The 10635-nt window shown below is 53.7% G+C and overlaps 1 protein-coding gene across 1 annotated transcript in view; it reads left to right on the top strand.

Annotated features, from left to right (window-relative positions):
• The window catches only part of SLC37A2 (solute carrier family 37 member 2), a 22740-nt gene extending 12402 nt beyond the window's left edge, over window positions 1-10338 (top strand). The window contains exons 3-17 of the mRNA XM_011367223.2: window positions 31-109; window positions 1392-1527; window positions 1944-2020; window positions 2777-2943; window positions 3408-3445; window positions 3749-3901; window positions 4214-4304; window positions 5819-5881; window positions 6194-6279; window positions 6713-6761; window positions 6931-7004; window positions 7242-7320; window positions 7460-7557; window positions 7831-7892; window positions 9600-10338. Of these exons, the coding sequence (XP_011365525.2) occupies window positions 31-109; window positions 1392-1527; window positions 1944-2020; window positions 2777-2943; window positions 3408-3445; window positions 3749-3901; window positions 4214-4304; window positions 5819-5881; window positions 6194-6279; window positions 6713-6761; window positions 6931-7004; window positions 7242-7320; window positions 7460-7557; window positions 7831-7892; window positions 9600-9615 (1268 nt within the window). The 3' untranslated portion in view covers window positions 9616-10338. The remainder of the gene's footprint in view (window positions 1-30; window positions 110-1391; window positions 1528-1943; window positions 2021-2776; window positions 2944-3407; window positions 3446-3748; window positions 3902-4213; window positions 4305-5818; window positions 5882-6193; window positions 6280-6712; window positions 6762-6930; window positions 7005-7241; window positions 7321-7459; window positions 7558-7830; window positions 7893-9599) is intronic.
• The last annotated feature ends 297 nt before the right edge of the window (window positions 10339-10635 follow it).

Genomic DNA, 10635 nt, shown 5'->3' with positions numbered 1-10635 from the left:
TCTCTCTCTCTCTCTCTCATCTGCTTTCAGACAAGAGCAACTACAAGGAGTTACTGGGGGCCGTGGACAATGCCTTCCTCGTGGCCTATGCCATCGGCATGTTCATCAGGTAAGACAGAGGCAATGCCTGTGACCACCGCAGAGCAGGGTGGTTCAGAGCTGCTGCCTCTGTTGACTAACCCGGGGATAGCTGGGTCAAAGCGAAAAAGGTAAGGGGTCCCCAAGTGAAAATGAGACCACGACTTCTGCATGTGCGGTCAGTCCACAGCCACCCTCGTTTTCTTCCTTGGTCCCTGAGCCTGCTCTTTCACCTGGCCGACTCCCACTTTTAGTAGTTTCTTTTCCTAGAAAGCCTTTCCTGGATGCGTCTTCTGAGTTATTCACTCAGATGGCAGTGTCAGTAGTATAGCTAGAATATGGTTTGTCCTGCGTCAGGATTCTTCAAGGGTGGCCCTGGACACAGAGATGGTTAAGAAACCCCCTCCTGTTCTGGCCTTAAATTAGCACAGCAGGTATGGCTTTTACACAACAAGCATGGTGCTTGTCACCATGGACTCAAAGGTGAATGAAGACAGCTACCACCTTCAACAAGCTCACAGCCTAATGGGATGACCGATTCATCAGCGGCTAGTTACAAACAGTGTGGTAGCTCTGACAGAGGTGGCTCCAGGGCGCTCTGGGGGCTCAGAGAGGTGATTACTTAGTCTGAGCTGGGATTAGAGAAGGGAGCTTAAGGAGGGCTTCTTGGAGGAGATGATACTTGCACTGATGTGAGCATTGGATTTGGTGGTGGAGAAGAGGCTCGGCAGGAGGAACAGCATGCGCAAAGTAAAGAACTATGAAACGGCATGATCTGGAGAAGTGGGGGACCAGTAACAGGTTTATCAGAGTGTAAAGACCGAAGCGGGTCGTAGGAGACGGGGCTGAAGAATGAGGTGATGTGTGCCAGGCCTCGGGCACAGGAGAGCACTGAAGGGTTTTGCTCAGGGCGTCACGTTCAGATTCACATTTCAGACAGGTCACTCTGAGGGGAATGGAAGGCAGACCGAAGGCCTGGTCATGCTAAGGAACAGATGGGTAATCGTCCAGCTAAGCTTTGAGGAACACTCGAGTTAGAACAGTAGAAATAGGAATGGAAAAGAGGTGACACACTGGAGAACTATTTAAAAGCAGAATGGGCGGGTTTTCGAGATCTAATGTGAAGGGTGGGAAGGAGAGGCAGGGAACTGAGGTAGCTCCCTGGTTTTTGGCTTGAGGGGACAAGGATGGCGGTGCCAATCCCTCCGATGAGGGCATAGGATAAGGGTCTGGGTGGGGGAGGGAATGGAGGCAGAGAGTTGAGGAGTGCGGATAGCGGGGATTAACTGCAAATCCAACTCTCCTTTCTCCAGTGGGATTTTTGGAGAGCGGCTCCCTCTCCGTTACTACCTTTCAGCGGGAATGCTGCTCAGTGGCCTTTTCACCTCGCTCTTTGGCCTGGGATATTTCTGGAACATCCACGTGCTCTGGTATTTTGTGCTCATTCAGGTATGAGCCTCCATCTTGCTCTTGGGCCTCTGTTCCCAGCACAGAAAGGACCCTGGGGGCTCTAGTCCTTCTCAGCCGCCCCCAGGTCATGGGCGATTGGGGCCCTGCGCACCTCTTGCCCTGCCCAGCACGCCTCTATCATGCTCTGCAGGGTCCGACTTTCCACCTCCCAGGGGCATGCATTTGCTCGTTCAGCGTAAGCCTGTGCTGAGCACCACCTTGGGGTCACCTGAGATGCCTGACAGGCTGGGGTTCTGCAGCCAGAGAGCATTAGGGGGGTGTGTCTGTGTGTGAGGGAAGACGAAATTTGTGGTGTGGTCTGTTGGGGGCACCCCTCAACCATGATATTGAGGGGTCAGAGAAGGGAGTTGGCAGCATGACTCGGCCTGTCTCACCTGCCTCCTCTCTCCCTGCAGATCTGTAATGGTCTCGTCCAGACCACAGGCTGGCCCTCGGTTGTGACCTGCGTTGGCAACTGGTTCGGGAAGGGGAAGTGAGTGTGACAAGGGAGCGGGACCGGGAGGTTCCCTGGGAGGGCTGGGGTAGTGAGGGGGTCACTCATGGCACCCTCATATAATTTCAAGGTGAGAGATTAGAAACTTGCCTCCATCTTGATGACTTTCACGTGCTAAGTAGGATATACACATTTTAGTGACTAAAAAGCAGTATCGATTTTCCATTGATTAGGTTTTAACCCATAAAATTGCAAGTTTAGTTATGTTTTTGCCTTATAATAGATAAATTTCCATTTTGCATGAAGTAAAAAATGAAGCCTATAAAACTGTATTGCTTTTTCCTGAACTGGCTTTTGGGCAAAAAATGTTGCTTTAGAGCAGGATGTCTCAACCTCAGCCCTACTGACTTTTGGGCTGAGTGATTCTTTGTTGTGGGGGCCATCCTGTGTGTTGTAGGATATTTAGCAGCATCCACCCACTAGATGCCACTAGCACACCCTAAGCTGTGACAATCAAAACTCTTCAGACATTGCCAGTGTCCCCTGCGGTTGAAGACTAGTGCTTTAGAGTGACTGCCATAGGGCAAGAGAGAAGAGAAGGGGTGGGTGCTCAACCCCCAGGGGCCGCGAGAGCTCCCTTGGGAAGCCCTGTGAGCTGGCTCAGGGACCCCAAGCCTGGCCGTAGGCAGTCAGTTTTCTGCATTAGATGGGGCAATTGCAATGAACTCTCTGCTTTCCTGTTTACTTTTTCTGCTCTTTTCCCTTCACCCTCCTGTCTTCCCTCCTTCCTTCCAGGCGAGGCTTCATCATGGGCATCTGGAATTCCCATACGTCCATGGGCAACATCCTGGGCTCCTTGATCGCTGGCGTCTGGGTGAGCGGGCAGTGGGGCTTGTCCTTCGTGGTGCCAGGCATCATCACCGCTGCCATGGGCATCGTCACCTTCTTCTTTCTCATTGAGTGTGAGTGGACCCTCCTCCCCACAGACCCCATAATTCTGAGAGAAGGCAACTGGCTATAGAGGGAAAGTTACTGATCAAGGAGTTGGAGGACCAGATGTGAGACAAGCAACCTCTCTGAGCCTCAGTTTTCTCATTTGTAAATTGGACTAATAGCATATACTTCCCGGGGCTGTCGAAGTTTTCCGTGACAGGTGCTTAGGATGCCTGGCCCCTTGTTGGTGCTTGGCAAATGCTGGCAGAATATGAGGGGGGAGAAGGGGAATGAGGGGTGGACAGGACGTTCCACGCATTTGCTGTTCGCATCCCCATTCCCTGACTCACAGCCTGTGAGCTAGGCCAGGTAGTAGGGCAACTTCGTAGCAAGAGAATGGAAGTCTGGGAAGCTTTGGGTGTGGAGACTAGTCCCAGTGAAAGGGGAGGGCCTTGTCTTCGGAAACCTTCTTAGAAGGTTTTTCTTGTTTTAGATCCCGAAGATGTGGACTGCAGCTCCCCCCAGCACCACGTGAGTGTGAGCCTCCAGCCCGTTCCCTGCTCTCCTACTCCATCCCCAGACAGGACTGGGGAGTTGGAGGAGGGAGCCCTGAGCCCACAGTTATGTCACAGGCCCAACGTCAGGCCCTTGGGTTGTGTCCCCAACAGCCCGATGGGCCTGCAGGAAGTTAGACTAGTCCAGGAGAGGGACGTGCGCGTCTTCCAGCTTGGGAGCCCCTGCCTCTCTTGTGGGTTATCCCCACAGCTGGCAGGGGGTGGGTTATCCTCACAGCTGGCATAGATGTACCCACAGCAAGGTCTTATCTCTGTTCAGAGCGGGCCGGAAGGGAACCAGAACTACCCCGAGGACCCTGGGAATAGCCCCTACTGTCACCAGGAGAGCAGCCTTGAGACAACGGCCAGATGCTCCAAGGAGCCAAGTGCTCAGCCTGTTGCCATCAGCTTCTGTGGCGCGCTCATGATCCCGGTGAGGAGTTGGGGCATGGAGGGGAGAGAGAGGCTCTCTAGACTTTTCCGTTTGGTATCAGGAGGTGGGGATGCCGAGGGTGATCTACGGTTTCCAGAATTTCTTTACAGAAGATGCCTAGGGTGGGTATAGGGGAGGCTTGTCTTGACACAGCATTGGAACAGCAGGCACATTGCTTTTATTGAGAGTGGATGTGTACTTGAAGTGCTGTGTGTGGAGGGGCGTGGGGAGTGCTGGGGTGGTGCTCAGCCATCCCTGGGGCTGCCCTGAACAAGGATCTCCCGCATTTTTTCCATCTGCTATGCTCCCCAGGGTGTGATCGAGTTCTCTCTGTGTCTGCTCTTTGCCAAGCTGGTCAGCTATACCTTTCTCTACTGGCTTCCGCTCTACATCTTCAATGTGGGTAAGTACCAGGAGGGGAGGAAGAGGTGAGGAAGGGGTCTCTGGTGGGAGAGGGAATCTGTCATGTGATGCATATGATTCCAGGATGTAGGAAGGATCTCTGCTGAACCTCTCCTAGGGCAAAAGGATATATATATTTTTTTTTTGGTGGGAAGATGAACCTTTTATACTAGCCCCGAGACTCTGATTCCAGCCACTTTTCCTCCCCTGGAACTGAGTTGGGGGTTAGGAACTCCAAGCTCTGTTCTGTGATCTTCCCTAACTTCTCCAGCCTTGAGTGTAAGAGAAACGCACTTCCAGCCTGCTCGGCTCATAGATAGGTGGGATTGGTGGGTGCTAGAAAAAGTCTGCCTTTTGAATGCCTCCTGGAGTCCCTTGAGCCTCCTCCAAACCAAGGAAGAGGCCTGGTGAACCACCCCCAATGCTTGTAGCCTGGTGGTGAACACTGTTCTTCTTTCCCAAGAGGCTGCCAGGAGCCTCATGGGATTCTGCCCTGTGCTGAGTCAGCTACATTGCCCATCTCAGGGGCCTACTCTCCCTGCCCCTGCCCCTGTCCAAGGAGGGACAGATGAGGAGAGGCCACTTTTGTGGTTGAAAAGGATGTTTATGTCTACCTGGCCTGAGTCTCTGCTATCTGCTATTTCATAGGCCAGGTGGCTACTCTCTCAGGGAGCAGCCGCCTGCCCTAGCGCCTGAGTCTCAGAGCTCCATCAGAGCCCAGGCCCCTGACCCAGGCTGCGCTGCTCCCTCTGGGCTGAGGCCCCTGACCCGGGCTGTGCTGCTTCCTCCAAGCCCCGTGGGAGGGCCAATATACTTGCTCTGAACAGGGTAGCATGGGAATTAGTCAGGGCCAGATTTCAAGCTGTAACTTGCCCCTCGGCTCTATCTGAAACCTCTCTCAAAGATAGAGGGGGAGCTTCGTGAACACGGGGACCCTTCTGTGGTCTTGGCGCTGACTTTAGAATATGAGTCAACCTTGAGGGATGGGCTGCAATTCAAGCTTCTGGATAGTCTTTTTCTAATCCTAGGGCAAGGCCCGGAACCCGAAGTCCTCATTTTTCTCTGAGTCTCTTTCCTGGCTCTGTTGATTAGCAGAGACCTCACATGGATGTGAAGACCCTTGGGGTGCCTGCCACTCTGTCAGGGGCAGAGTAGGAACTGGCTCTTGGGCTGAGGCTCAGTGAGAGCAGTTGTGTCCCTGGGGAACATAGCCTAGTGGGACAGGGCTTTTGGGCCAGATCCCAGTGCTTTCAAGGGAGGGCTAGTCTGAGAGGTCAAGGCCATCGTGCAGGAGGAGAAGGCAGCACAGGACGGAGGGCCAGAGCAGCCATCCGGTCAGAGACTGTTGCAGACTCACCTGTGACCCTGCCCAGTCATCTCCCGCAGGTCCTCGGTACTTCCTCTGAAAAATGAGGCAGTGGGCCCGGATCAGATGCTCTGCTTTTTCTGGCTGTGGCACTCCAGAATGTTGGCCCTGAGCCCTCAAGTCTTACCACATATTTGTGTTTTCCACAGCTCACTTTAATGCCCAGGAAGCCGGGGACTTGTCTACACTCTTTGATGTTGGTGGCATCATAGGTGAGGCCCTTCCCTGCTCTGCCTCTAGGCTGCACTTTTCTTTAGTGGTGGAGCGTGACCTGGGCCAGTAGCATCAGAGGAAAAAGGGCTCTTGACCAGCTGGGTGGCCCTAAGAAAGATGGCCCTCGTATTTAGTCTTCCTGTAAACAGTAGGTACACGGAGGGCTTCGGTGGGAGATGCTCTGCTGAGTCTAGATGCCCAGGCCCAGGCCAGTGGTGGGCAGAGTGATGGGGCCAAACTTCGGGTACCATGTGGGTGGGGGGCTGTGGTCGTGCCTGGGGCAGCAGTGGGTGAGTTGGTTTGTGTTCCAGGCGGCATCCTGGCGGGGCTCATCTCTGACTACACCAATGGCAGGGCCACCACCTGCTGCGTCATGCTGATCTTGGCCGCCCCCATGGTGTGTATAACCTCAGGGCAAAGTGCGTGTGCATATGCACACCTGGGCACTTATGCACACGTCTGTCTCCGCGTGTGTGTACATCGCCGTGCGCAGCTCAGGGAGGAGAGGCCAGGGTCAGCACAGAAAAGAGACCCAGACTGAGAGTTTCAGAAAAGGATTAGTGACTATTTGGTCACCAGTTGATAAACTTCTTGCCCAAGGAAAGAATAAGAGTTGGGGAAAAAGGAAAGAATAAATTACCACATCTTAGACACCCCCATCCCTGGGACAGTTAGAGACTGAGAGGTCTGGATGTGAGAAGGGAAAGGAGTAAGGTGACCTGTGGGGTTCCAGGGCAGGAGAGGGTTGTTCCAGACGTCTGGGCTCCGGTCTGACGGTGGTGGCCCGTGGGAAGCCAGGGTGTGACTCTACCTCTCCCCTTCTCTCTCAGCTATTCCTGTACAACCACTTCGGCCAGAACGGGATTGTCAGCTCCATAGGTGAGGAGATGTTTGCAGGTCCTGCCAGGCCACAGGAAAGGCACGGGTGGAGGCACAGGGACGTGGGCGTTGTTATCCTGACACCAATCGGGTGGGTCTCCCCTGCCTTGGGGCTGGGGCAGCTCGTGTTCCCTCATCTCTAACAGGCCTGTCTCTCTTACTGCCTCAGCAATGCTGATTGTCTGTGGGGCCCTGGTCAATGGCCCTTATGCGCTCATCACCACTGCTGTCTCAGCTGACTTGGTAAGCGAGGCCACCTCCCTGGAGCCCAGGGGTCCCTTTGGGGGCTTGGACAGGTCCATTTCCCTTCCCTTGGTCTGCAGAGACAAGGTCCTCGAAGTCCTTCGGAATCCACCATTGATCCCCCTTTCCTCTCAATTTCGAGCCCCGACACCGCCTTTCCCATAGTCAGCCCCTCTCCTGTCCCAGAGCTCGGTGCTGCCTCTTGGTTTGGGTGCTCACTCTGCTCTCTCTCCTCAGGGGACTCACAAGAGCCTGAAGGGCAATGCAAAGGCACTGTCTACCGTCACGGCCATCATCGACGGCACCGGGTCCATAGGTCTGTGACTAGCTTTTGGTTCCTGGCTGCTGAACACTGAGCCTTGTCTTGGGCACACTCCTTGGACTGCTGCTGTCATGTTGGCGGGGGTCCGGGGCCCCTTGGCAGGTGACCTGCTCTGACTCTGTGCTCCACACAGGTGCAGCTCTGGGGCCTCTGCTGGCCGGGCTCATTTCCCCTACAGGCTGGAACAATGTCTTTTACATGCTCATCTCTGCTGACGTCCTGGCCTGCCTGGTAAGAATTCTTAGGTTACACAGCTGGATATTGGGGGGGGTGGGGTATCCTGTCTTGCTGGCTAGAACTCTGGACGTCCAAAGCATTGTCCATTAGGTGCCCTGGGTCAGCAGCCCTTTGCTCAGAGCCACTTCACCTCCCATGGTGAATAATGCTGTGTGCCCAGCCCTTTCCCTACTTCCAGCCCAGTAGTCGCCATTACTAGGGACTAACCACATGCTCCAGGTTAATAATGTTTTCCTCCCTTCCCTCTGTGCCCCAAACTCCCCACAGCTCCTCTGCCGGTTGGTGTACAAAGAGATCATGGCTTGGAAGTCCCTGAGCAAAGACACAGGGTGAGTCCTCCAGAGAGCTAGAGCCTCACCTCTCGCCTCACTTCAAAACCCACGGTCAGGTGCTCTGCACCCAGTTTCAGCCCAGCTCCAACCCGGTCTTCAGGGACTCGTGCGCTCCGTGAACGCTCGCCCTGCCCCAGCACGGCTAACCTGCCCCCTGTTGTCCCATGTGTCTCCATAGCTCTTGTCTGGCCCTAGCCCACACGCGGTAGTATTTTCCTCGAGTCCCGTGACTTTGTGAGTATTTTCTTCAAATCTGTGACTGATGTGCCATCAGAGCGGGACCTGCATGCCAATCCTCTCTCCTTCAGGGTGATTTTTCCAACTTTCTTTTTCTTCTTGGTGGCCAGTTCCAAAGACTGTCGACCCAAGCAGAGCATGGTGCTTGGAAAGTGTTTCTGAGAGGCCTGAGCTGCCACCAAGGTTGGCAACCCCTTTTCCTCAGGGAGAGCAGTGGGGCTTCAGACGTACCCCCAGGACAGAGGAGGCAGAGTTCAGGGGTATAGTTTTCCCTCTGAACTCAGACTCTGAGCTGCAGGTGCTCCTAAAGATGAGAAACCAAGGTCATTGGGCCCCTCTGCTTGGGATGTACAGAAAGAAGCTACTATCAATCAAAGCCTCTGGGCCAAAATTGAATCGATGTCCATGGCTGGCTGGTGTGCTCTCTGTTGCCCAGTGGTGGTGGGTGTGGAAGCTGCACAGACGGGTTGGTGGCTAAGGCCAAGCTGGCAACAGGCTAGGCTACGTGCTCGTGCTTTCTGGTTCTCCTTCTGAGCAGGAGGCTCTTGCTCACGAGGAGCTGGCAGAGCTGCGGACCTGGTCTGGATGGTAACTGTAGGGTCACGGTAACTAGCACACTCTGGGGAAGCACTTCCCTTTAAGGAGGGGTTGTCCAGGTTGAGGGGAGAAAAACTGAAAGGGGGAGGGTTAATAGACTGTCCTGCCCTGCCCTGGGGGAGCAGGGGGATTGGATCACTGACTGGTGTCCTTCCACCTGCCTTCCCTGGGCCAGGCCCGAGGGGAGATTGTGGGGCTGGGAGAGGGGAGTGGAGGAAGCGGAAAGAGAGAAGGATGAACGCTTAGAAAACATCTGCTCTGTGCTTAGAATAAGCCTGACTTCAGCTGTATTAGGTTACCACTCAGCCACCAATAGATGTGCTCATTTAGAAGAGAGAACGGAGGTTCAGGACCTGCGGGACATGCCTAAGGCTTCAGCTAGTCCCTGGTGTGCAGGGTTTGGTCCTTCTCTGAAAGGCCCCTACATGGGGAGCAGAGTAACTGGCAAGGGCAGAGGGAGCACTGGGCTTGGAACCAGAAATCCCTGGACAGTCCTGACTTCTCTGCTCACCTTTATCTATAAGACCTTGGGCATATTCTCTGAACTTCTGCATCCTTATGTGTAAAATGGAGCCACTTACCCCTAAATACCTGACAGGGTTGATCTGAGGCTGAGATGAGATAGACTATGTGATATTGCTTTGTAAAGCTGTCAAATGTGGTAAAAAAAAAATATTAAGTTTTAACATTTAATCTGGCTCTCTATTCCTTGCTGAAGAGGTGAGGAGGAGCCCGGACTATCGAGAGCAGGGATGAAAAGCAGTTATTAAGGGACCCTAGAAACCCGCCTTCCCTGTCCCACCACTGGGGCAGGAGCTTATTAACCCGAGACTCACTCTCTCTTCCTTCGCCTCTCTGCTTCTCATGCAGGTATAAAGAAATATGAGGCCTCCATTGGAAGAGAAGCGTGGAGGGCCCCAGTGGGTCCCAAAGTATTCCCCCGGGCAAGACGATTAAAACTGCCACAGACTGCTGAGGCAAAGCCTCCGGACCTAACACCAGCCCGCAGGAACACTAAGGGACAGGGGCAGAGTCTCCATGGGAAGGGGACAGCCAGGCGGAAGGGATGGGGTCAGGGCTGAACGGTGTCTCCATTTTGCTGAGGGAAAGATCTGTGGAGACTCCTGCTAGTCCGGATTCCAGGACAGAAGGCAGAGGCTCCACAGGACCAAGGCCAGAAAAGGCGCAGCCCTCCTTCCCGTGTTAAATCTGAACCTCTGTAATCAGCCTGTACCTACCAGTGGGATTCTGACCCTACGTAAGTTGCTGCCCAGGCTTTCTTTGTCCCTTTGACCACAAGCCTTTTTTCTCTCCGTATGATCCTGTTTCTGACGCCTGACCCATTTAGATTAAAGTATTATTGCTATAATCTCCAGGGCTGGGACTAAGGTGAGGGAAGGAAGTCTCACCCTTGAGCTGGGGCCTGCGCTGCTCCTGAGACTGAGGGCCTCCCCTGCCTCAACCTTGTCCGAGCCCTCTGTGTCCTGAGCGGAAGATGATATGCGAGGACAGTATTGTGGGGGCAGAGGGGGCATGGAGGCCATGACTGAAAATGCCAGTGTGTGTTTTGATAAAAATATCAGTGTTTTTTTTTTTAAATTAAATTTATTGGGGGTGATATTGGTTAATAAAATTATATAGGTTTCGAATGTACAAAATATCAGTGTTTGGATAAAGAAGCGCCAGTGGTTATTGAGCGCTCACTGGATGATAGCTCTACTCAAGGAATGGAGTAGACAGCGGACACAAAAAAGGACTTATGGCCTGAGCACAGGTGCCAGGGTGACAAGACTGGTTCCTTCAGGAGCTTTTACACTTGTGACTTCCTGGAGCTCTCTGCAGTGGCCTTTTCTCCCTTGAGTTCCTGATGTACTGGTTTGCCCACGTCAAATCCTGGAGTGCTCCA

The sequence above is a fragment of the Pteropus vampyrus genome, unplaced genomic scaffold, assembly GCF_000151845.1.
Source record: "Pteropus vampyrus isolate Shadow unplaced genomic scaffold, Pvam_2.0 Scaffold130, whole genome shotgun sequence".
In the NCBI taxonomy this organism is placed as follows: Eukaryota; Metazoa; Chordata; class Mammalia; order Chiroptera; family Pteropodidae; genus Pteropus; species Pteropus vampyrus.
This window is presented reverse-complemented; position numbering and strand designations above follow the sequence as displayed.